The sequence below is a fragment of the Rhamphochromis sp. 'chilingali' genome, assembly GCF_963969265.1.
Source record: "Rhamphochromis sp. 'chilingali' genome assembly, chromosome: 2".
Lineage (NCBI taxonomy): Eukaryota > Metazoa > Chordata > Actinopteri > Cichliformes > Cichlidae > Rhamphochromis > Rhamphochromis sp. 'chilingali'.
Genome location: NC_137930.1, coordinates 23,145,976 through 23,173,065, shown reverse-complemented (window position 1 = coordinate 23,173,065; position 27,090 = coordinate 23,145,976). Strand labels below are relative to the sequence as shown.

General features: G+C 40.0%; 2 protein-coding genes across 8 annotated transcripts in view; both read right to left on the bottom strand.

Moving 5' to 3' along the window:
• Positions 1-4,921, bottom strand: part of LOC308390574 (mediator of RNA polymerase II transcription subunit 13-like) — a 90,867-nt gene extending 85,946 nt beyond the window's left edge. For 2 of the 7 annotated variants that reach the window (XM_080872738.1, XM_080872744.1), the window contains exon 1: positions 1,342-4,921. In XM_080872738.1, coding sequence (XP_080728864.1) covers positions 1,342-1,413 — 72 coding nt within the window. In that variant the 5' untranslated portion in view covers positions 1,414-4,921. The remainder of the gene's footprint in view (positions 1-1,341) is intronic. The other 5 variants (XM_080872740.1, XM_080872741.1, XM_080872742.1 and 2 more) reach the window with 5 other exon arrangements.
• Positions 4,922-14,975: 10,054 nt separating this feature from the next.
• Positions 14,976-23,448, bottom strand: LOC308392257 (sterile alpha motif domain-containing protein 3-like). The gene is made up of 10 exons (XM_080875226.1): positions 23,347-23,448; positions 22,163-22,247; positions 19,375-19,489; positions 18,852-19,040; positions 18,680-18,767; positions 17,622-17,783; positions 17,301-17,510; positions 16,668-16,833; positions 15,621-15,700; positions 14,976-15,470 (listed from the first exon to the last, which is right to left on the bottom strand). The coding sequence occupies exons 2-10, from the start codon at positions 22,242-22,244 to the stop codon at positions 15,168-15,170; spliced, it is 1,395 nt and encodes a 464-aa protein (XP_080731352.1). The 5' UTR covers positions 22,245-22,247; positions 23,347-23,448; the 3' UTR covers positions 14,976-15,167.
• Positions 23,449-27,090: the final 3,642 nt, after the last annotated feature.

Genomic DNA, 27,090 nt, shown 5'->3' with positions numbered 1-27,090 from the left:
TAGCGTAATGCCAGTGTTTCTGTGCAACTGCAATCCAAACAAGCGTCTCAAATAGCTCGAAATCCCCCCCTTTGTTCCAGTTACAGACACCAATATTACTCAAGTACACAAGAAAGAAGAAGTGATGATTCATTTTGACTTTCTGTGCTAACTACAAAGTCTATTCTTCCCCTATCTCCTGTTTTGTGTCGTGCTTTTTAAATCATGTGACATGTGCCCCTATGACTTCAGTATGTAGTGTAACAGGGTCCCAACTGCTGTTGCAGTTCGACAACCTGCATGATCACCTAAAGAAAAGCCCCCAGGACCCATATGTTGTTGTGGTTCTCAGCGGCAGCCTGCGCCTGAGCTCAGTCTACCGCATGCCTTTCCACTTGGCTGCCTGTTGTAGTAAGACAGTTAACTCGCTGATTGCAGGATGAAAAACTGTGAAAGCACCGCCGCTCGGTTCTCTTCCACCCTCTGCAAAAATGCTGCTGCCTGGAGAGTCAAAAACACCTTGTTTTTCAGTGTGAAAGTGCTGCTTCCGTTGTGTGCCTAATACATGATGCTGCCTGTCAAGATCTCTCTTGCTTTGAAAAAAAATTCTCTTGTGAGACAATTATTCCACTAATTCTCATTCTCAGATCTTCTTCTTTTTCCAATTTATGAGATAGGTAGCATTTTTTTTTCTAGCAGCGCCATGCATAAAACTATTATTTTCTGAAAATCGGAGGTTTTTTTGTTTTTTTTGGTTTTTTTTTTTTTGGGGGGGGGGGGGGGGGGGTGTCTTTGGGTTTTGTTTTTTTTTTGGGGGGGTTTTTTTTGCTTTATTCTCTGGCTGTAGAGATATCTGACAGCGGCAGCAGCAGGGCTCCTTTCCAAGTTAGTTGCTTGGCAATGCGTTAGAGTTCCTGCAAGATTTCCAGTGAAATGATTATTTAAAGGGGGTGGAGGATAATGGCCACTGTGCTCTTCATAGGGAGAAAATAAATGACTGTTTATCTATTGTTTACTTGCCAGATACATGCAAATACACAAATAATTGACCAGTCAGTTGTAGTAGCATTTGAACCCTGCGTTTTAAAGCGCCACGAGATTTGTTTTGGTTTGAAAATGTGATAGCAAAGTTGAATTATCCTCGTTAAACCCTCCTTTTATGATATCAGGCATACAGTGGTGAAATATGCTGTTTATTCCGAATCACTAACCCGTGTTAATGATTGCCTAATAACAACATCAGCGATTGGTTCACCTTCGTACAGCAGACACACATTAAAGCGTGCCTCCCCACTGTCTTATGACTTGTCCATCACAGCCGCCTCGCGTGTCTGTGACGAACATGATTTATTAATACCGTACCAGAGAGAAGATGTTGGAGTGGCAGTCCTCAAGGCTTGCCCCGTTAGCCACCCAATTCGCCGATGTAGTCATAATGGTCCGCCTTTGGGGTCGTCAGCGCAGGGCATGTCGAAATCCTACATCGGTTATCAAACACCGAGCAGGGGCTGACAAATCGGTTCCCTCACGAATCTGCCCCCCAAAAATATAAAAAAAAATTAAAAATAACAATTTATATATAAAAAATGAAATTTAAAAAAACAAGCAGGTTTATAACCTCACAAGAGGTCCGGATAATAGGCTCGGAGTGGTCGGATGGGCGTTTTCAAAAAGAAGTGCAAAATGCATTAAAAAAATAAAAACAAAAAAAGCCTGTGTTGTAGTGTTGATATATCCAAGCGTGTGCGGGGGATCACAACATTGTTACAATCCAGGTCGGGCGATTCCAAATCTGATCACTGTCAACAGCCGGAGAGCGCACAAATGTATCCATTTCAATCCCGAGGAAGATTCGCCTGTTTCCAAATCAGTCTCTCCGCGGATAGTTTCATCATTAAATGACCGTAATCCATTTGTAAGGGGGGGGGGACGACGACTCCCTTTTCTTCCTCGCTCTGGGAACAGCCTACCTCCTCTCCTCCTCCTAAAACAAACAAAAAAATTAAAGAGTCAAAACTTCTTGAAATATAATCGCTGCACTGCGAAACAATCAAGTTGAGGAGCACGCAGGATATCTGATTCCGTTTCCACAAGCTGATGCACCACTTGTGATAGTTTTCGAGAATCGCGTGTGCTATTTATAGCCGTCTTTCTTGTCACAACCGTTCCTCTCACAATAATGTAACCCCAGTGTGCGTGAAAACACACACACACACACACACACACACACACACACACACACACACACACACACACACACACACACACACACACACACACACACACACAAACGGGTGGTGCGGGCAGGAATGTTTAATCCCTCTGTTGCTCTTGAATTAAACGGGAGCGCAGACGGAGAGGTCTCTAAAAAAAGCTTCCCCCTCCACACAAACACACACCAACCAACCAACCAAGTGCTCCTCCGCGGCAGGACGGACAAAGTCGAGCGGGCTCCTCAGTTAGCCTGAATCATGAGTCAAAGCGTTGAGACAAGAAAAAAACTCTTCTTGCAGGGTTCACTCCACCAGCAGGAAAACGACAAACAGGCGTCTGTGCAGACGGAGGTTTGAAAAAATCCTTCCTTCCTTTCAGCTTTGTATCATTACGAAACGTCCTCTCGCGACCACAACAGCCTCAGTCTTGCACACCAGAAAAAAAATACATATATCAGGTAGGATTTCTTTAAAAACGCACAGTTCAAGCAGAAGTGTCCGTCCTTGTCTGGCGCCCGTTGCTGACATAAAGAATATGTTGCATGCTGCAGATATAAAGATATTTGAAATGTCTCATAAAGCACCACCTCGGCATTTAAAAGCGCATCCTCCTGTTTCTCTTTCGCTATTGAATTAAATCCTCAAAGGCGTGTTTGGTTTCCTCGGCGGCGACTCCTTCCTCATTGTTTATCTCTCAGACGGCGTTATTATGCAGCTATGGAAGTGTATGCGTGCGCGCAGCCCGAATGTGTCACTCTCACCCTCCGTGTCTGTTTGTTTTACGCCGAGCGCTGTGGCGTTTCTTCGCGCACGATCGTCCAGCCCACCGCGCATTGTAATGTAATGGCGGTCGGAAGCGTACTACCCGAGACTCGCCTTTTCCATTTGGCCAAGTTTGTACTCACGTGATCAAAGTCCAGGATTACAGTAGTTGAGTGTATTTGATATTAGAGGCGGACGCGACAGTGCGCTTTGTTTCTGTGATCTTTTGTTCTGCCTGAAACGCGCCGTGAAGGGTTATTATTTTATTTATTAAATATATATATATTATTTTTTTTTATCACTGCACGGTGTCATTCTGTGATGCATTGGTTACATAATGTATCTGTGCTCTCACAACAGAGGATGTGACAGAATAGAGGTCAGAATGACTTACTGAGCACACAGTGTTTCATAAGAGATATCTATGTAGGTTAGTCTTACACTCAGCATGTGCATCACATATAATCTGAAAACATTTCTGAGGCTTGTCTCACGCGAAAAAATGAAAATACTCAATAGGAGTCAAACCAAAGATTGGGAGTTATTTAGAGTGGTTGTATTCAGGGCCGCAGCCAAGATTTGAAAGACACACAGGTTATCACGAGTCAAGTCCACCATGAACCCCACCCTAGCCCCAAGGCCTAAGACGCCAGAACCAAGGTCATGTTGAGTTGGCTGTTTAACTGTATATCTACTTACTACTATATTTCAACTATTGTTTTAGTGTATGGTGTCAAAAAAGTTAAATATTTATTTTTAAAAACATTTAAAAATGCTAAAATGCATTTTGAATATATTTTTAATGCTAAAATATAATTGTTGCTGTCATCAATGAATTTTCGAATGTACAGTTTTACAAAAAAAGAAAACAGTCAAGCAGTTTTTTTTTTAAAATTAATATACCGAATTCCTGTTAGTTATTAAGTTATTCGCCTGGTGGTGAACAAACTATGCTGAAGGGTGTTTCTTTCGTCTCTTTGCTTTTTACATTTTTATCTATCGGGTGTTATTAATGATAGATCAACAAATAGCTAATATTGGGAGATAATAGTAGCCTGCTGATACGGCCCCATTCAGGCTTTCGCAACTGGGCAATAGTTTGCTAAAGCTTTTACTATACATTAAAACAGCATTAAAAGTGAAAGCACCTCTGTAATTTTCTTACAGCTTTACATATTCCAAGACATTAAGGCCACACATTTGATAAATGCTGGTTTGAATAGAGATTTGTTGGTTTCCTCTCAAGATCAACAATTGTGTACACACTTAGCAAATTCTGTCATTGATGCTTTTTTCTTTGTAATATGTGTAGTTATTGTTTTAGCATGAAAATAGATCAAATAAATAATTTGAAAAGAATCTCATGCTATTGTTAAATTTTAATTTCAAATTTAAGTAAGCCAACAAACTCAACCCATCACAAATACTTCGCTCTGAACGGATAATTGGAGGTGAGCTTCCCTCCCTCCAAGACATCTACAGGAAGCGCTGCCTGAGGAAAGCGGGGAGGATCATCAAGGACTCCAGTCGCCCCAGCCATAAACTGTTCAGACTACTTCCATCAGGAAGGAGGTTCTGCAGCATCCGGTCCCGAACCAGCAGACTGAGAGACAGCTTTTTCCATCAGGCCATCAGACTGCTGAACACATCATAGACACCTCAGCTTCACTACTGGAACTTCAACATTATGCACTCCATACTGTATATAAATGCCTCTGTTTTGCACATGTCTCAACCAACTCTGTATATTTTTATATATTTTATTTTATTGTTTACTCTATTTAATTTGTAAAATATGTATACACACACACACACACACACACACACACACACACACACACACACACACACACACACACGTAGAAAAACATATTTAGTATACACATCCAGTAATGCATATACTATTATATATTGTACATATATTTATTAGTCTCAGATTTAGCCATTCTTATATTTTGCTTGTTTTACGTTATTGTATTGTTGCACAACTCTGTTGCTTGTGAAGCTCGCACACAAGAATTTCACTCACATGTGCTGTACCAGTGTACCTGCACATGTGATGTGACAATAAAAGTGATTTGATTTGATTTGATTTGATACTTACTCGGGTTTCCAGGCAGAATACCAAAGACATGAAATTGCCTGGAAATATTCCAATTTTTGCTTGATTTAATCTATCCAGTGGAAGTGCATTATAATAATATGTACTGATTATTATTCTGTCAATGCAGTGTACACAAGTTATATTTATATTACAAGTGTGCTGTTAGAGATTTTGTAAACTCCATCCATAAACATGCGGTTCAGGTCCTGTGTCAAGCAGTCTCCTTTGAGGCTTAAGAACAAAGCATTATTATGCAGACACTCTTTCCTTGTACTGCAGAGGCCATTCAGAAGTCAGCACATAAAATATTTGTGTTACTGTTAGTGACTCACATGCTGTACATGCATTATATTTGCTTGGGTTTTCTTTATGGTTGGATATCAAAGTTAACTGGATTCGGTCTTTAATCTTGCTCAGCAGTTACTTAGTTATGCTAACCTGATGCTCTTTTTTTTTCTGAAAAGAGTCTTTTCTGACTACACTGAAGTAACTGGGCTGCTCTTGCTCAAAACAGAAGAATATGCAGACCTTTGCATGTGGATCCCCCTAGAGGCCTTAAGATTCAATAGTTACTTTATTTAGCCCAAAAGCGTTTCATCTCTCCGCCCTCAGAAAAATGAAATATGTCATTGAACACTGACCTGATCTGACTTTTTCATTTGGAGTCATATAATGATTTTTAAGTGCTTACACACTACAAAACCACCTGCCCGTGTATTATTTTCCCTCTGTTGAACTGAGATGTTATCTTTAGAGAAAAAGCAGCTGAGAAGGGCCACCAGTGTCTCACAGCCTTTGTATGACTCGTTAGACGCATTCTAAAAGTGACATACATGAATAATATATATAAAAAGAAATTAGTAATATAAAACAGTATTTGTAATAATACTAACAATAACTGACTGATGTAGTGTTTTGATTAATTTAATCATGTGAGTCATGACTGTCAGGTGGACACATGATGCAAACTTTTCACGAAATTTGCAGCCATCTGAACCTTATTTGAAGTGTATAAACAGTTGCTCAGTGGCACTTCCAGGCTAATCAGAAGATCCTTTCCACACAAGAGACGTTACCTCTAATTCCAGATCTAACAGAGCTATTTACGGATGTCTGTATATTCCCTTTGTTGCCTTATGTTTCCAGTGAAGATCGCAATATGCTGACTTATCTAGTCCATCCTGACACTGGTTCAGTTCTCACATTAATCACTACATACAGCTTTATGTATTTGAGAAAACAGCCAGAAGCTGGTACATATTGCCACAGACCAGAAGCCTTTAGTCTGGTGATTCCTCTCATATCTGCACAAAAAAAAAAAAAAAAAAAGCAGAGAGAGGGCAAGATATGAATCAGATGGATGAGCGAGAGGAGCTTAGCCTGGTGGTTATCGATCCCTTTGCTCCTGGAATGATCCAGAACTCATTTGGACACTTTTCCCCCCTCTTTTGTTCAATACACCCTTAAAGGCTTTGAAGACTGTTTGGCCCACTTGGTGTGAAGCTGATAGGATGAGATGCTATCAGTTTGAATAAATCTATTTCAATATGCCACACATTTCCCCTTTGTCAGGCCCCTGCTGACCGAGGAGAAAGGAAGCATTACTGCTGTGATTAAAGATAATATGTTTGTCCGGACAATCTGTTTAGATGTGCCGTGCATCCGTGTGCGCTTTATTCAGGAAGTGTGTCTCCTGACATGTAAAAGGACGCTTTATATCAGTCAGGACATCAAGTTTTATTAATGCTCCTAAAAAATGTGTTTGCGGTTCTTAAATATTTATTAGTGATATTAAATATTCATGATGAGATATAACAGCCAAAGTTTAAGTTGGAAAACATCCTTATTAGTAAGATTTTTTTTTCTGTTGCTAATACGCTTGAAAAGGTTTGCACCACATGAACAATGACAAACAAAGACATTTCCTATAACTGTGAAACTGCTGTGGAGCAAATAAAAGTTGTTCACAGAAATCAGCCCTGTCCCCTGTGATACCAAAACAGCTCTGACTCATGTGGGCACAGACACAGGACCTCCCATGGGAATGTGGGCAGCAGAGCCTTTGGATTCATGGGGTGGTGAGATATCTGTGCATCCCATTTGTTCTGGCAAATCTCACGGTCACTTGATCTGATCGGGATCTTTGGAGTCCAAATCAGTACTTTGTGCTTTTTGCGGTGTTCCTGGAGGCAGTACTGAGCAGTGTTTATACGGCGCGCTGGGTCACCCTCCTCTGCTGCCGAGGCAGCTGACACTTGGGGAAGGCGCTGCCTTTGCCAGGGTGGGTTAGGTACATGTCAAAAAATAACATCCACATCCACTGCGTTATTTTAGTCACGTTTATAATCAAGAGTAGCACACGGTTAATTACAAATTTGACATGTTAACAAGCGTGATTGTAAAATATATACTTTAATTAGGCTATTTATTTAATATGAGGGCCAAAAAATGGTCACATAAGGGTGTGAATAATAGAAAAACACCAATAATTGTCATCTTGTTAAGCCACCTCCATAAAACTATTTTCTTCTGCTCATCCAATTTAAGGTTATAGTGGTGGTGGACACCCCAGCTGTCACAGGCGAGAGGCACGGTACACCCTGGGCAGGACAGCAGTCTGTCGCAGGGCTAATAGAGCAATCCATGCTTTCTCCACACAAATTTCCCAGTCAGCCAGCCAGTATATTAAAACCCACAACCTTCTTGCTGTGAGGTGACAGTGCTAATCACTGCACCACCGTGCCATGTTTCACCCACAGGAAATGTATTTTAAGGTTGTGATACAGCTTGCACATGTAGTTGATTGCTTTTGATAAGGCAGAACTAGAGACATTCCTAGCCATGGATTTACACTTCATGAAGACGTTACTTTGAATGTGATTGTGAAAATCAGTTTTCAGGGACAAACACTGCTGTGTTTTCCAAATGTTTCACACAAAGGCCGCCATCCACATTATTATTAATTCAAGACGAGCATATTGCAGGGGATTATGGGCATCAAAGGGAGTTCATCATTCACAGCCAGAGAGGAATGTGTTTCTTTTGAGAATGAGCAGTCGCCTCGCAGTATCTTCATTAGCGATTGATGAATTACCGTGTGCTGAGTTAACATGCACCTAGCAGCAAATCCTCTCGGTAAAATCAGATGGGATTCTCGCCTCTCTTCGTGGGTCCAATACCACTCTGGCATTTCCTGGAGCGCGGAGAGTCTGGCTGAGAAGAATAGATAGTGTGCATTATAATGAACATGGGCTGACACCGCCTCATCCATCATTTCACCCGGGAAAATTATAGCAGTGCCAGAGAGAGAAGGAGAGAGAGGGACTTTAAAAGAGGGGATGTCTACAGGTCTGACTTCTCCTAGGCTGTCATCGGCTCGTTGTTGTTATTGTTTTTAACTGCTCAATCTGATTTTGCTTTGATTCTTAGGAAGATACTGTCTAGCTGCTGGGCTCCACTTCAGGTTACTGCATATTAACTTGGCCATCATAGGCCCAGAGCCAAATATTCTAAAGACAATCCATTTTAAATGTCTGCATATAGGCACGTTGCATGTTGGTCAGTCACTTGATCCATCACTGGTGTAAATATCTAGAAGACAGTAAAAGCATCCCCATCAGATTTTGCATACACATTTCCTCTTAGAGGATGAATCCTAATGACTGAGAGGATACCTTTCCTTTTATTAGTGCACCATCGGATTATTGAAAGCCAGGTGATCAACATTTACATTATTAATTGGCTCAGTTATTTTATACATACATTCATATTTCCAAAAAGATGAATCTTACTGTCTTTATTAAATTGTCTAGTGACTTACCTGTGCAGGTATGAATATGTCTTGGAGAGAGGGCAGTGGGCAATCCTGGAGAGTAAGAAAGGGCTGAGGAATGGAAAAGCAGTGTACCAGTACTGATTTTTTAAAAACAAGGCTGATGTGCAGAGTAGTAACTACAGAGGGATAAAACTGAGGAGCCATATCGTGAAGCTATGGGAAGGAGTTGTTGAAACTCGGTTACAAACAGAGCTGACAGTCAGTTGGCTGAGAAAGAGCACTGCAGATGTGATGTCTGCTTTGAGAGTTTTGATGGAGAAGTATAGAGAAGGTCAGAGGAAGCTGCACTGTCTTTGTGGATCTAGAGAAAGCATATTATAGGGTGCCAAGAGAGGAACTGCGGTACTGCATGAGGAAGTCAGAAGTGGCGATGGTGAGGATGGGGCAGCGAGACAGCGGTGTGGAGTGCAGTAGGACTGGCACATGGGTTTAAGCTGGTCTGTGCCCCTTCTTGTTTGCTGGTAATGGACAGGCTGACAGATTAGGTCAGGCAGGAGTTTCTGTGGACTGATGTTTGTTTATAGACAACACTGTGAACTGTAGTGAGAATAGTGAGCAGGTGGAAGAGATGCTGGAGAGGTGGAGGCATGCACTGGAGAAAAGAGGAATGAAAGTCAGTAGTCAAGTAAGACAGAATATATGTGTGAGTGAAAAGGAGACAGGGGGAAGGGTGCAAGGAGAAGAGGTAGGGAAGGTAAATGAGTTTAAATACCAGGGTTCAACGATCTAAAGCGATAGACAGTGCACAAGATACCCAAAGGAGAGAGTCCAGGCAGGGTGGAGCAGGTGAAGACGAGTATCAGGGGTGATTTGTGACAGAGCGATAACAGCAAAGACTGAAAGGAAAGGTTTACAAGATAATAGAGAGACCTGGTATGATGTATGGCAGAGATGTGAAGATTGGAAATGAGCCTATCAGAGGGCAGGTGGGCAATTTGGAGACAAAGTCAGAGAGACGTGGCTGAGATGGAGGCAGATTATTTTATTTTATCATATCAAGGGATGCAGATTTTTTGTTTATTTTTGTTTATTTCACTTCTCAGTTGTGATTCTGAGCCCCACTCCATCGTGTAGAACCACCATCATCCATATTTTATTTTCTCTGATGCTTTGGTTCAATGCTTTGCTTTCTGTCTAGTGCCAATTTGCAGACATTAGCATGTTAAACATTGTGCTGTTCCTGCTCAGCATCAGAGTGTTACCGTTATTATTATGAGCTAGCTTGTGTTAGCATTTAGCTCAAAGTCTCACAGAGACGCCAGCATGGTGGTTGACTCTTCTGTTGTCAGTAGTAAAGCAAATAATTTCAGTAACTGCCACTGACTAATCTTTTAAAGGGTTGCAAAGCTGACGGCCGACTTTTGGGAAAAGGTGGCAGTACAGTACAAACAGGTCACCAGTCCATTACAGGGTTGACAGAGAGAGACAACAATTCATGGTCATTCATTTGCACCTAGAGCTACTTTAAAATCACCAGTTAGTCATTGCATATAGAAAGGTGAATAATGAAAGGGAAAAACAGGATCCTCTGCTCCATCTGTGTGGGAAACTGGAGGATCTGGGAATTTTGTTTGCATGGTTTGGGTCAGATAGTCTCCTTAAAATGAAGGGTTATTGTAAAAAATAAAATAAAATTAAAAAATTAAGTAAATTGCCCTGATTGATTACTTTCATCCCATTATGAAACATCCCTACCCTGTAGGAAGTGGTCTCTTCCAGGATGACAATGGCCCCATCAATATTGCACGAGGAGTCACCGAATGGTTTGATGAGCATTAATATGATGTGGATCTTATGCAACCCAGCTGAATGTCCATGGGAGATTTTAGCCTGATGCGTCAGACAGCGCTGTCTACCACCATCCATCAAAGCACCAAATGAGGGAATGTCTTTCATGAGAGTGATCCTCGTTCTCCCTCCGCTAGACTTCCAGGAACTTTGGAATCAGAGCCAAACCCCATTAAAGTACTCTGGGACTCATCATCTTACCCATGCAGTTTATTCCTGTTTTTCCTTTAATTTGTCCTCAAGTGCGGGACTTTGGACTGTGGAAGCACCTACATGTGAGGAAACAGAGCGGCCCTACCTGACCTGCTTGTCTCTTAAACCCACTTTTTTGCAGTGAGGGGACAGCACTGCCTGCATGTTTTAATATTTTGATTTTTTTGCTACTACTAAAGGCAGCACTGTGCCTTTCACCAACAACATCTCTCTGTCCCCTATGAACCCACCATAATTCATCCTGATACCGGTGCCGATCTCCTGATTACCTTTTTTTCTGAATGTGCAATGAGACAAACTTAAATTACACACCGAAAGTCGAATTATTCTTATTATATGCAAGGACACAGGAGACGGTGTATTTGTGTACCTGCGTGTGTGCGTTTTTCATCTCAGATCTCGAGTGATTCACTCAAGCACGCTGTGAAGACTGTTGTAATGGTGTTTCCGCAGCATATTGATTTCACGATGAGCAGATGATGTCTTTGTAAGATGACTCAAGAGATGGGGAAATTAGATGTTATCGCGCAACAACAGAAGATGAGGAATCATATGGTAGGTTATCTGATTTTTAGAATTACGTCGAGCTGTCACACTCACCGCTGCACAGGGTGTATGCAGCGAGCCTCTAACGATGCAGAGAAGCTGATTAGCACACACAAGTGCGAGACAGTAAACAAAATATAGATTTTAATTTACATTGCAAATAGCAGCTGCAAAGTTATGCAGGGTAGAAGATAGCCCGGAGGTTAGAGCGAGGCCTTTAATCCTCAGCGGCCACTATAGAAACGTGGTTTCGTTGTGGAAGAGTATGGCTGGAGTCATGTGTGGCTCTTTCATGTAGAAAGATTACCACAGATAGTGGATTTGAAGTGACCACGGCAACATTTCCACTTGGCTGCACCCTCTGATGCCACCTGAACAGAATTCAGCAGGAGCCTTCAAGCGCTCTCATACATAATATATTGCTGAAGGTCTGCTCAGTTTTCATGTTCTCCTAATTCATTTCACAAAGAGAGAACGAGAGAGAGTTCTGCCAGCATACAGAGCACACAGACTGTATCACACGGTAGTGCTTGGCAACACTGACACCAAGTACATACAGGACCAGTATCACTGATACCAAAACCAATATTCTTAACCTATAAAGGAGGCTAACGTGGGGGCAAGGAGTGTGTCATGACTTATGAGATGAATCATATCATCAACTTGCAAATTCTGAACAGCTTTCAATGATGACTAAATAACTGTGAGTTTTACTTTCCACAATAATAAGTCGACAAAACACCTTTTAGCTTTTCATGTGTTTTGAAACTGGGTTTGTTAGAGACCTGGAATGTAACGCGTCTGTTTCTAAAGCACTTTGGATGAACTTCTGTTCTTTTAAATGTGTCATAAGCTATAAATAAAATAGACGTGACGGCCAACAGAAAAAGGTGCAGGCAGATTTCACAGTGTGTCTTTGAGGTGTATTTTTTCCATTTCCAAAAAGGTAATCATTTATTTAAAACAATTAAGCGAGCTATGCTGAACATAGAGGATAGAAACAACGTAGCAAATCAAATCAAATCAAAATCAAATCAAATCAAATCACTTTTATTGTCACATCACATGTGCAGGCACACTGGCACAGCACATGCGAGTGAAATTCTTGTGTGCGAGCCCCACAAGCAACAGAGATGTGCAAACACAACAACACAAACGAGCAAAATACAAGAATGGCCAACCTGAAACTAATAAATATATGTACAATATATAATAGTGTATGCATTTCTGGATGTGTATACTAAATATTTTCCTACGTGTGTGTGTGTGTGTGTGTGTGTGTGTGTGTGTGTGTGTGTGTGTGTGTGTGTGTGTGTGTGTGTGTGTGTGTGTATACACATTTTTACAAATTAAATAGTAAAAAATAAAATGAAATAAAATAAAATAATAATAATAATAATAAAATATATAAAATATACAGAGTTGAATATGTGCAAAACAAGTGGCATTTATATACAGTGTGGAGTGCATAATGTTGAAGTTCCAGTAGTGAAGCTGAGGTGTCTATGACGTGTTCAGCAGTCTGATGGCCTGGTGGAAGAAGCTGTCTCTCAGTCTGCTGGTACGGGACCGGATGCTGCAGAACCTCCTTCCTGATGGAAGCAGTCTGAACAGTTTATGGCTGGGGTGACTGGAGTCCTTGATGATCCTCCCCGCTTTCCTCAGGCACCGCTTCCTGTAGATGTCTTGGAGGGAGGGAAGCTCACCTCCAATTATCCGTTCAGAGCGAAGTATTTGTGATGGGTTGAGTTTGTTGGCTTACTTAAATTTGAAATTAAAATTTAACAATAGCATGAGATTCTTTTCAAATTATTTATTTGATCTATTTTCATGCTAAAACAATAACTACACATATTACAAAGAAAAAAGCATCAATGACAGAATTTGCTAAGACATCTACTCCTGTAGATGTCTTGGAGGGAGGGAAGCTCACCTCCAATTATCCGTTCAGAGCACCGCACTACTCGCTGGAGAGCTTTGCAGTTGTAGGCGGTGCTGTTGCCATACCAGGTGGTGATGCATCCAGTGAGGATGCTCTCAATGGCACAGCGATAGAAGGTCCTGAGGATGCGGGGGCTCATGCCGAATCTTTTCAGTCTCCTGAGAAAGAAGAGGCGCTGCTGCGCCTTCTTCACTGTTTTGTTTGTGTGTACTGACCACGTAAGATCCTCAGCCAGGTGTACTCCAAGGAACCGGAAGCTGCTCACTCTCTCCACAGCAGCGCCGTTGATGGTGATGGGGGTGTGTACTTCTCTGCACCTCCGGAAGTCCACTATCAACTCCTTTGTCTTTGCGACGTTGAGGGTGAGATGGTTGTCTTGACACCAGTGGGTCAGGGCGCTGACCTCCTCCCTGTAAGCCGTCTCATCACTGTTGGTGATAAGACCCACCACTGTAGTGTCGTCCGCAAACTTCACAATGATGTTGGAGCTGTTAGTGGCTGTGCAGTCGTAGGTGTAGAGTGAGTACAGGAGAGGGCTCAGTACACACCCCTGTGGAGCACCAGTGTTCAGTGTGATGGGGGATGAGGTGATGCTGCCCAGTCTGACCACCTGGCGTCTGTCAGACAGGAAGCTAAGGATCCAGCTGCAGAGGGAGCTGCTCAGTCCTAGATCCTGCAGTTTCCTGTCCAGCTTCGAGGGAACGATGGTATTGAATGCTGAGCTGTAATCTACAAACAGCATCCTCACATACGTGTCTCTCTTCTCCAGGTGTGACAGGGCAGTGTGTAGTGTCAGGGCTATGGCATCATCAGTGGACCTGTTGTGGCGGTATGCAAACTGTAGAGGGTCCAGTGAGTCGGGTAGTGCAGAGCAGATGAAGTCCCTGACCAGCTTCTCGAAGCATTTGCTTACGATGGGGGTCAGGGCTACAGGTCGCCAGTCGTTCAATGAGGAGATGGTGGAGGATTTGGGTACAGGGACGATGGTGGCCATTTTGAAGCATTCAGAAAAATAAAGGTGCCAACTGGAATTAAAAGTGGTTCTTTAGACTGATGCCATAGAAGAACCTTTTTTGGTGCCACAAAGAACCTTTCAAACAAAAGTTCTTTGAAGAACCATTTCTTTCAGTGGTTCATTGAAGAACCTTCAAAGGTGCCCCAAAGAACCATCAAGAAATGGTTCTTTGGGGCACCTTTAAAGGTTCTTCAATGAACCACTGAAAGAAATGGTTCTTCAAAGAACCATTTTTAAAAAGATCCTTCAAATGGTTCTTTAAAAGAACCATTTTAAAGAACCATTTTTGAGTGGTTCTTTAAAGAACCATTTTAAATCTTTCAAAATAAAATGTATCATAAATTGAATTTGAGTAGGGTAAAATAAATACAAGCACATAGACATATATTAATGGTTTATTGGCACTTTGTATTACAGAAAAAGACATTTTAATGCTAAGCACAACACCACTACTAATAATAGCATATAAGTCATTTAAACAGTAATAATTAAATATCTTTACTATAAATACATATAAATATCATACTATAGATAAAACAACAATTTTTACATTAGAAATAGCAATACTTTCATAACAGACAATTAAACAACACATTTTCATCAGCATGTTTGCATTTTCAGTAAAACTATTTCAAGAACAATCTTTTTATTTAAATTATCAATGAACTGCAGCCTTAAGTTATGTAAGTTAAGTTTAATGTGAGACTCATGGTCCTTTGTTAGTCCACACTGGGATAATTTCAGTCTCTCACCTGCACTATGCTGGCAATCTATGAGATATTTAATGCATTTGCCACTCTTTGCACAGCTACTGGTACAGGTGTAGTCAGAGTTCCCAAGTTGAGAACAAATGCCTCCAAAAAGCAAAATGTCTTTTTTAGTTCACTTGGATAGGCAACATTGTAGACATGGTACAGGGAGAAGACAATACCCATCGCCAATGAAATGTCCATTTCCCCACTGTCCAGAATCCTTTTTTTTCCATCCATCTGGACATTGACCTCAGTTGAATCACTCAAGGGCTTGCCGTCACTGCTGCTGAGTACGATTGTAGGTATCGGGCTGTGTGGATCCTGAAACAGAAATTAAATTCTTGAAATGAGGAGTATAGTTTAAATAAGTATAAACAACAGCTGTCCCAATGAAAGTATAAAACTCTTGTAAAATACTGGATTTGTTCAAGACCCCCCCCTCTCACCATACCAAAAAATATATAAATTTACCTTATTTATGACGAAGAGATGAGAGGCATTTTCTTTGAAAATAGATGGCAGGAGAAGAACAGCTGTGTTTACCATCTGACCTGAAAAATAAAGAGAAATATGTAAGTATTTTCTGGCCAATTTTGTTAATACAAAGGTGTAAAGGCCATATGAGTGCCTTTATCAGGAGTTGAATGTCTTGCAGAACATAAGCATTAGTGCAGTAAATGTATACCTAATTAACTTTTCAGTGTAATTCAGTGTAAATGTTAAGCATTTATACAAAACCCCCAGAATGTTGTTCAGTTCTGTAAGTTGCTAGCTTTAAATAATTTGAGTCCTAAAGAACTTGCAAAGCAAGTCTAGCTGCCACTGAACATTTTTTGGGATAAACATTGTGTGAATGACTGAAAATCTTCATAGAGTATTTCCTTGACTTATTCGAATAATGGTGTAATTAATCGTTTTTTTGATGAAATCCACACCTACTCTCCTTCAAAGAACTGGTGGAACTGTATAGTAACGACTCTACATATGTAACGATGCTACATATAGCATCGAGGGTATATCAGTTAAATCTTAAAGTACATCATTGCAGAGACGAGACAGGAGAAATGTCAGTCTGTGGATATTGTAAAGCAGCGGTCCCCAACCTTTTTTGCGCCACGGACCGGTTTATGCCTGACAATATTTTCATGGACTGGCCTTTAAGGTGTCGCGGATAAATACAACAAAATAAAACTAGTACCGGTACCGAAAAAAAGAAAATTTATTCATAACACACGTGAAAAGACCCAGGAAAACCGAGTAAACGATAAAAACGATAACAAAATAACGCTGAAAACCGATAAAAACCCTGAAAAACTATACATTTCACACCTGAGCCTCAACTCTCGCGGCCCGGTACCAAACGACTCACGGACCGGTACCAGTCCGAGGCCCGGGGGTTGGGGACCGCTGTTGTAAGGGACACTGTGTTTACTAATGTGCTGTATGTGAAACCTTAAAAAGTGGTATCTGAGATAGGAGTTAAAAATGTTTTTGCTCATTATTGCCAAGTGCCCTCACCTTTTCTTTCAGTGTCTGTCTGGCTCTCATCAACAGATTTTAAGCAGAGGCTTTTAAGGTTGCTGTTTGGGGCTATTGACACAAGCTTCGCTGCCAACTTACTGAATCCTCGGATTACTTTTTTGTCCACATCAGTTTTAAGTAACATGGAAGCCTCTTCAAGAAGCTAAAATAAAGGATAAACATATACATATTAGCTTTGTACCATAATATATACCATTATATAGCAAACCAGAACAATCATTATTTCACACATCAATTATCATTAGAGAAGAAATTATAATTTTGCATTTGTTTACTTTAATTCTCAAGTACACATTGCTGTGCAAAAGGGATGTTTAGACTATTCTTCCCAAAAAACTATCATTGGCATCAGATTAGTCCAAAATTATCCTGTAGCATGAAAATAAAACCAAAGAGAAAGACATAGTCAATGTGGCAATTTCTGTTAGTGTTCTGTTAGTGTACTTTTATTACTCATGAAATCTGCTGAGTCAGTCACTTTGCCTGTCCTGTAGGTACATGATTATTAGAAGTCTGTATAAATGTGCAGCACATCAGTACATATTCGTGTTTTTGCTGTGCACTATTGTTATTGTTGTTTTTTGCTGCAGTTTTTGATAAAACACTCACCACAACAGGGATAGTGAGACATGGGAATTCTCGTAGAACCTCTTCAGTAGTATGCTGAAGAATGTAGTGTGTTCTGTACTTCTGTATTTTCCTGAGGTGCGTTTGAATGACATCCACATTTGGCCTAGTTTTTTGGCACTCTTGCTTAATCACTGATACATGTTGGTCGGTGCTCCTTTCATCCTCCCCATCGTCAAGAGGATTGATATCCTGGTTATTAAAAAGTTTAGCAAATATTGAGAGAAAAAACAAACAAACAATACTTTTAACTTTTATGTACAATTTAAAATGGCAAACAAACATTGAGCATATTTAACTTGCCTTGGTTTTTTTCAAAAGGATACAGGGCTGGATATCTGATGATCTTTTTCTTCCTGAATTTGGAACTGAGTATTTCTGTCTCATTTTTTCAATTTCCTCTACGTCTACTAGTGGTCTTCTTTCCTTTTTAAACTTGTTCCTGAGAGACTCATGCAGAGCATCCTACAAATGATAAAAATGTAACTAATTATTCATAAATAGGTGCAACTAGGTCCTCCCTTTATGCAAGACATTTACCAGAAAACTTTGAGTGACATAAAGCTGGTAGGTTTGCTGTAATCATGTCATAACCTAATTAGTTCCTATTTACAGATCTCTTCTTTAACTCTTAGGAGTTGATCGAACACATGATATAAATGTTTGGAGCACTTTAGATTGGCTAAATACACTATAAAAGGTAGATAAAGTATTAATGGCAATATGTCCTACAAGCATACTCGTCATGATCTTTCAGTCTATATGTTAATACCTCTACCTTTTAATAATAATGTATACTTTATTGATCCCCACAGGGAAATTTCTCTCTTTGCATTTAACCCATTCACTCAGTGAAGCAGTGGGCAGCCACTAATCAGGCGCCTGGGGAGCAGTGTGTAGGGACGGTACCTTGCTCAAGGGTACCTCAGGGTAGCCGTTCAGTTGATTCAAACCCCCGACCTTCCGATCATGGGATAACCACACTACCTACTGAGCTATCCCTGCCCTATTTTCAAATTTAATTTTTTAAATACAAAAACTACACTATCCTGATACAAAGGCAAACAGAGCTAATATAATGCTGAATTTCACACCATTCACTTGAGAATTCACAGAGAAATGAAACAATTAATTTAAAAGAGCAATTGATATTTTATTTATTGTTTGACCATACTGCACGACATCTGCCTCAAAAATCACAATACTAATACTTGTATTGTAGTGGCCACAAGGGAACAGATAACCTCTGAATATGTAGCAATGAAAATGTTAGCATGTTACACTCATTAGCCAATAATTGGGCAATTCAAAGACAATTTGTTGGACAATTGTATCAATGTTTGCTTTTCAGGAATACTTACATATCCAGAGCCATAACTCTCCTTCAAAAAAGGAAAACTCAGAAGGACAGTCCTCAGAAGGTCTACATACTGCACAAGAGAGGGATACCTGCAAATTTTGAATGATGAACTTAAATTCTGATGTACATACTGTATTTTAAATGGATCAAATCTTAATTATATATAGACTTACATTGTCTCATTACTCAAGTGGTCAAACAGTGCTTGAATAAGCATGTTTTTGAGTCTGTTCTTGGTGGGTGACTTTAGTGCTGCATCTTTATTGGTCAACGCAGTGAGCACAGCTGGAGGAAACTGCACTTTGCAGTTAAACATAGGTTGGAGTGCTGACACAGTATGCTTTTCTTTGTGTTGCCTTCCACTGCAAGAAGAAGTAAGAAGTATGTTTAGAGTTTGTTACAAGACATGAATATACGTGTCCTTGTGTCCTGCATCAGGAATATCCGCATATTTAAAACGTACAATAACAGCTGCTGAACTACAGAAACAGAATCATAACAGAGAGTAAGAGTGGCTGTGACATTTCAATTTGAAAGTAAATGGGTGTGTGATGCACATCAACGCTGGAGAAACAGAACAGGGCTTGCGTCAACCCCTTGCCCCCCACCCTCCAACACCATAAACCTAGGGGAGGGGAAACACTGGATTGTATGAATGTACAATTCAGTGAATCAACCAGTCAACTTAAGACTCACTCTTTCAGCTTCTCTACAGCAGACAAAAATTTCACTTGGTCTTTCACTTTTGGAAAAAGACGCTCACTCATTCTTTCAGTCATCTGCAGAAGTGTCGATCCATCGATTTCATTGTCTGTGGCACAGAAAAACAATAAGACACGATCAAAACAGAAATGAGCATGTCGAAGATAAAGAATAAAAATATTATAAAACATTACTAAAAAAACAGCTATGAGTTCATTAGTGACTATAGATGATGACAGACCTGTGGAATAGCCAAAAAGTGGTTAAAATCATTTTAACAGTGGTTGACAACTCCTAACTAAAAAGTCATGGTTTAGGATGTATCTTACCTAACTTTGGTATGGACTGCCTTAAAAGGTCGGTGGATCAGTGTAATGAAGTCTTGACCATCACATCTGTATGCGTCCAAAGCATGAAAGTCTACCTCATCCCCAGGCTTGAATATCAACAGATCATCAGTCTCTCTGATGTGGTATGATTGAAGGTGTCTTATAAACTCCAGTGTTGTGAAAAGTCTTCCAACAAGAAACCAGTTGGCCCTGATATACACAATCAGGACTATTTTCACAAACAGTGGAATTTGCTCTGCATGCACAAGTTCCAAAATGAAGAAATCTCCAACTGCATATTTTACAGAGTTTAAAATGATGCATTTACTTGTCCAGAGTTTCTCATCCACAGTAACGGCTGTCTCCAAGTTTTGCAAACAAATCTGCAAGTTCACTGGAAGTTCTTGAAGTGATAAGTTATTAACTGCTGCTTGTGTATGATCGCTCCTGATGATCCGTTCAGGCTGCCACTCCCAGCATTGACGAAGCTGATTCCTCTTTGCCAAAGTCTGACAAATATTAATATAGTTATTGGTGATTCTTGCTACTGTCTTGAAATATTGATGTCTGGCTTCAAACCTCATGCACCAATGAGAGCGGAGTGACCCATAATCAAGGATGAGCTGAGGATAATGTAGCAGAAAATGCAGCTTGGGTGTAAACACACCAGGAAACAGATTGATGAAATCTGTCAAAAAGTAAGTGATCAGTTCATGTAGATTACTAATCCAGTCAGTGCTGATGGTTGGAGCAAGAATAATCTCTCCTATTTCTCGAACCAAAAGATAAAGCTGCCAAAACTTGTTACCCTTTTCAATCCTGGAGCCTATGACGAAAGGCAGAGTCCTAAATAATGTCCATTTCTCAACAGCAGTTCCAGAGATATTTCCATCCAGTGCTACCTTCTCAGATATTAGAGCAGGTTTGGAGGTGCAGTCATTCTGTCCAAAACTAAAAGTCCTTATGCTGTCATTCACCTCTTGGATAGTAACGGTTTTGTCCTCGTGCAAGGCTTTTACAACAGACTTCAAAACAAGAGGAATGACCCCCTCAAGAAAATCATGCATTACATCAGGTGGGAATGCATTTGTGGTATCAAAATATGACAGCTTGTTGAAGGCACATGGGCCAGTTACACCATACACTGACCTACAGTGGGGGTCATCTTCAACACATTGCAGATGGTATGCATGAACAGTCTTTGTTCTAAGAACACAATCTCCCTCACTAATGATCCTAGACAGGTCCTTGTAATGACACATACAAAACCTGCATATTCTACCATTACTGAATGAGCAGCTAAAACCTGCAAGTGTGTGAGAGGTTAGGTTGTCTGCAGATATTGTGGCCAGACCACCTTTGATGCAGTACTGTCTGTCTTCAAATTTTAATCGTAATCCACGTTCTTGCAAAACCTGTAGGTCACAAATTAATGGTTCTAATATTTTCTCAAATCCATATGTTTTCACCAATCTATGTTTGACAAGTATCAACAGATGAATATGTCTTAAAACAGATCTGTCTTTTGGTGGAATATTTCCCAAAGTAAAATAAAATGCAGACACTTTATGTAGACGTTTCTTTGATCCTAATGGATTAGCAACTTCAAATTCATCACTGTACAACTGAATTCTCAAATGTGGGTTGTCTGTGTTAAAAAAATCACTTTCTTTGTAAATTTTCCCATCACTAAAATCTGTTAAGGTTTCAGGAGCACGGGATTCTGGCCTAAAAATTTGTCTTAAAATGTTAGGATCATTACATAGTAATTCTAAGACTTTTAGAAGTGGCATATACTGAAAAGTGTCCTGTTTCCCAGTAAAAGGATCTATCCCCAGGATACATTCAACAGGTTCAATCAGGTTTAATTTCTCAACACAGTATCTGTCTAGTTGATATGTGTTGCTGACTGCACTGAAGCAATGTTCTACCAAACTATTGTCATCAATATAATGAAAACTTGATATATCAAAATTAAGAGTCTGCAAACATTTAGAAAATATCTCCCTATAGTTTTCAATAAAATACTTGAAAAGTGACTCTACTTCAATAAGAACAAATGTTTGAACTTTTCTATTTACAATACTTTTCTCTTGAAAAGTATTCAAGGAAAACAATGCCAGTTGTTTTCTCACAGTCTCTGTAAAGTTCTCTACAAGTTCACTCAGAGTTCGTTCAGATGATTGGGGAAATTCAACAGTTTCCTGGATGACAGGGTCACAGTCTGGGGCAGACTCTAATCCTTGTTTCTGATATTTATGTTTCTTCCTTGTGTGATTTTTCAAAGATTTCACAGACAAAAACTTTCTGGGACAGTCTTCTAGTCTGCAGACAATGAAGAATCCACATTCACTTTCATGGTATATCTGTTGATGTTTCAGCAGTTTTTCATATGTTGGTTTTCTTGTGGAGCACTGTGGACACTGATATGGCACATCCATAGAAATGCTCACCTACAAAGACCTGTTGATAATCTGCCAATTCATTTTCCCCAAGCCAAAGAGATACTTCTCCAACAGTCCACTGCTGAGCCATGATCTGTTAAAACAAAACAAAATGCCATTACATTGTTTTATTCTGTGACATCAAAAACTTATTTATTTTTTATTCATTCATTTTCCAAGCCGCTTTATCATCATAAGGATCGGAGGGGTGCTGGAGCCTATCCCAGCTGTTTTTTTTAGGCGGGGTAGACCCTGGACAGGTTGCCAGTCCATGGCAGGGTTGTCATTCAGATATGTATGTTTGGATTGTGGGTGGAAACCCACACAGAAACAGGGAGAACATGCAAACTCCACACAAAAAGGCACCCGGTTGACCCCGGGAATTGAACAGAGTCTTTCTAGCTGTGAGGCAGCAGCGCTAACCACTATACCACTGTTTATTCTAACTTTTAAGCCTTCTTCAGATAAATATTGATTATTTTATGCTTTCGATTATCTGGTCTTGTTAGTATAATGACCTCTTTTTTGCCTAATATATGATGTTGGATAAATGAAATGTACATTAAAAAAAATTTAACTATAATAAAAACGGACATTATCTTGGTAACATCAAATGACTGGAGCATAATTTGTCAACTACTCTGAAAATAAGTTATACAGTAACAGTCAAAGACAACTTCTCATGTGTCACATTTCTGTTTATTCAAAACACTTATGCATTGCTGTATTTTATACAGCTACTCCACAATTCAAAGTACAGGCTACTGAATTTCTGAGTTTCTAGACCAGACACAGAGCTCACACAACAGGCTTCAGGCGCCATTTTAGTGACTTTAACCATATTATTAATTTTAATATCTGTCTACCTGACATTAGTTTATGTACGCAGCACGCAATATAGCCACATATTTTACAGGCCAAATTAATTGGGAGCACCTTCACTTAACCCCTGGAGAGTCTTGGGTCGATTTGTGGCTCTAAGACCGATAGTGTATGCATTTTTCTAAGACCCTCCAGGGGTTAATTGTAACAGTGGTTTTGTTAGGAAAACAGTTCTTTATACCAGATACTAAACTGCGTTAACGTCAAAGGCTAACGTATCTAACCATTACTGTTAGCACAACATTAACAGCAAGCTACAATGACGAGTAACAAAAACAAAACAATAAAAAGGTTTTATGAAAATGTTTTACCTTTTCCAACAGTCCAGGAATCCAGAATCCTTTAAAGACCAGCAGGTACTGAAGACTGTTATCCACTGGCAACGTCCGAGAGAAAGTTTTCTTTCCGTTAGAAAGTTCAAGGCTCGCGCGATCTGTGTGCGCATGCGCATCCCTACAGTTGCCCCCCCCTTTGGTTGTACTACGTGTTCTAACGTCTCTCTCTCTCCCTGTCATTTATTTGGCTTGACACATATAATAATAAATTGCGCAGTGATAAACAAGTACTCAGATCACATGTGCAATTATTATTTACTGCTGGGTGGTTTGTAAAGTTCACAGTAACTAGTATTATCATTATGATATATATATATATATATATATATATATATATATATATATATATATATATATATATATATATATATATATATATATATATATAGAGAGAGAGAGAGAGAGAGAGAGAGAGAGCGAGAGAGAGAGAGAGCAAGAGCGAGAGAGAGCAAGAGAGAGAGAGAGAGAGAGCAAGAGAGAGAGATCTGATATAGATCAGTATCTGAATCTGTCTAATATCCCCCGAATGGATTGTTAATTTATAAATTCACCATATTCATAAACGGCTTAATAATAAATTCTATATTCTGTTACCACATTATTTGTGATCAGTGGGTTTGCAGGGTGGGTGCTGGGGGTCTTCAGGCTTTGGCACCCACCCCTGCCATCAGAATATTTTTAAGCAAGTGTTTCTAACTTTAATTTGAATATTCAGTATCCCACCATCTGCCCCCCCCCCCCCCCCCGCACACAAACAAAACACACAGTATAATTTAAACCCTCATTAAAGTGAATATTATTTATGCCATTTTACACCAACAAACTCAGATAGCTAAGGATGAAGAACCTTTTGTTCTTTAAAGAACCATTTGTAATAGCTGAAGAACCATCCACAAAATAAAAAGGTTCTTTGACGTATGATGGTTCTTTAAAGAACCATGAAGACATCTGAAGAACCATTTAAGAACCATAATTTTTCTGAGTGGTCAGAATAAATACTGAACCACATGAATAAAAGGCAGTGTTGTCATCATTTATCAAAATGAAGACCCTTATTTCCCTGTATATAGCAGAATGTAGGTCTTTTAATGACACCATATAGATTTCCTAGCTGTAATATCTGATGTTTGTTTTTGTTTTTTAAATGATTTAGTGTTGATTGCTATTATTATTTCACCCCACATTTTCAAACCAAATACTCTCTTTGGACTTTATTTTCAAGTTGGAAATAAATCAGCAACTACACAATAGCAACAATGTGCTAATACCCCCTTCTTCCCCCCTTCAACACTTGTAACAGCTTAATCCAGCAGAGTTCTTCACGCTCTTTGTCTTCACATTTCCAAGAAACAAACTGATATTTATTAGCTTAACGCTCAGTGACATGGCTCTGGCCGTGGCCTTCATTTTTTATGTCACCTCCCCTTATTTTCTTTTGTGGCCGTGATTTGATGTGCTGTGATTGTCTTTTGTTTCTCTTTTGCTCACAGCATAAAATCATTCATGAAAATCAATCCAAACACGACCCGCTCTTCTATTTTTCAAAACGTAGCCTTCCCCTGACCTCAATAAATCGACCGGCGAACGTTAAACATTTCAGTTGGTGCCCTTAAAATGGCCTTTCCACAAACATAGTCCTTCACTAAAAGGGGGGCACTAAGAGCAGCGTGTGTGCATTTGTGAGAGAGAGTGAAAGAGACCGAGTTGTGTGGCAACCACCACTTTTTAGGCTTTTTTTTTAATGCTTTTACCAGTAGTGGGATATAATTATGGCCCAGTTCTAATCATTTTAATTTTGTCCATTTGTTTTAGTTGATTTTATCTTAAAGAGAACAGACTTTTTTCCTGCCCTTCCTTTTATCTGAGAGTCAAATGAAAAAACACAGGATATTTCTGGTGTTCAGAGAAATCATCATGAATTTAATAAATGTGGTTTTAAAGGGAGCTATTTCTGTGAAATTTGGTTGACTGGCTATGGTAAATGGGCTGTTTTTTTTTCACTCTTCCGTAACGATACTTTGGCATACAAACCAGAGCAGCCGGGGATCAAACCACCAACCTTCCAATTAGTAGACATGCCCTAACTCAAGAGAAGTCAGCAGTAAATATGTGCTGTGCAACATGCATGGACAGACTTGTAAAAGGCTTCCAACCCCACCACTTCTAGATCTTATGCAGTGTAGCTCTAAAACCTTAATTATCTTGTTGATTGAAACCTATATCATCATTCACTAAACAAGAAGCTCATGCTTTCCATAGCATCTTATTGTAATTTTCTAACTTTTTCAAGCTCAGCGCACACACACATACCACAGCAATGCATCAGCATCCTTTTTCCCTCTTCTTATTTGGGGCTTTTTACCCTTTATTATGACAGGACAGTTTAGATTTAAGACAAAAGCTGGGAGAGAGAGAGCAGGAAACAGCCTGGGGCAGATTCACACCCGGGCCTCTGCAATAGCCTTATGGCACATGGGTCATCTGCTCCAGCCAGTGAGCTAAACAGACACCCTCACTTTCAGGCTTTATTGGGCATGACTGCTGCTTTAACTCCAGTCCACCTACTGAGAGTTTCATAGCACTCAGCAGCACAGTCTGCTCGCAGGCACCAGATATCAACCAGCAGCTGATTGGATTTTCGTTTATTATCCACATGTAGCATAAAACCTGTGAACACATCTAAGCTTTGTCCAGTGAATGGGCTTCAAACATCGGAGCCTTTAGCAGCTGCTTTTCAAGGGGCACGCGCTTTAGAGAAACCACACAGAGTGAAAGCTCTGAGCCAAGATGGCGGCCTTGGCAGCGTTCAAGTTTAAGTTCAAACAGGTTATGTGCCTTGTGCATCCCAAAAGAGGGAAAGTCGCACGCCTTACTGTCAATACAATGTTTTTTAATATGGGATCATGAGGAGCTCAGCAAAGCCAATCTGAGACTCTGAGGCACAAGGTCAAAGCAAGAAAAAAAACAAAAACGGGTTTTTTTGAAGACAAGAGGGCCAAAAAAGGTACTCATACTCTTCCACTTTGTACTTACATGGACTGTACAGTTAAACCAGGAAAAGGGGATTAGGGAAGATGTTATGACAAGAAATGAAGGCATAACACCACTATCTCTGCTTTCAACTCATATTTCAATGGAACGTAATAATGCACATAAGCTCAGAGAGCACGCACCAAGCAAAAGAGTTCGAGTTTTACCTCGTAGCAAAAGTCGCGTAGTGTACACATGTAAAGTAAAGATGCTGTACATTTTTAGATGTCTTTCTAATGCCTGACATAATTTATATTTGCCTGTTACCTTCTGTTTATGAGAGGAATGAAGCTGGCCTAAAGGGGAGATAAAACGTGTTCGTTTCGGAAACTCTGGGCTTCATCTAGCTTCAGTATACATTTTTACAGGAATTGCATGAAAGTAGCATAATTAGTCCATAGCTGTTGTTTAGATCATGGCATGATGTGTTGCTCTTTGAGACCTTTGTGTGCCTCACTTTGTCAGACAGGTTCTATTTAAGTGAGGTTTGATGGTAATCAGGCCGGGGTGCGGCAGTGACATTGAACTCAGCTGTCGAAGAAAAAAAAAAAGTGGTTAATTATAGCTAATTTATGATTCAGCAGGGGAAGGGCAAATACTTTTTCCACGTAGGCCCAAGTTGTGAAGTGAAGTGAAGCTGTGGAACAGACTAAGTAAAGATGTGAAGCAATGTCCAAGCATGGCGCAGTT

Bases quoted from the DNA above. Each gene is read 5' to 3' on its own strand.
- LOC308392257 (XM_080875226.1), bottom strand. From the start codon at position 22,244: ATGGCTCAGCAGTGGACTGTTGGAGAAGTATCTCTTTGGCTTGGGGAA. The intron at 17,784-18,679 runs GTAAGTATTCCT...TATCATTTGTAG, and splicing joins AGAGTTATGGCTCTGGATAT to GATGCTCTGCATGAGTCTCT. The intron at 17,511-17,621 runs GCAAGTTAAATA...TTTAATAACCAG, and splicing joins TCCTTTTGAAAAAAACCAAG to GATATCAATCCTCTTGACGA.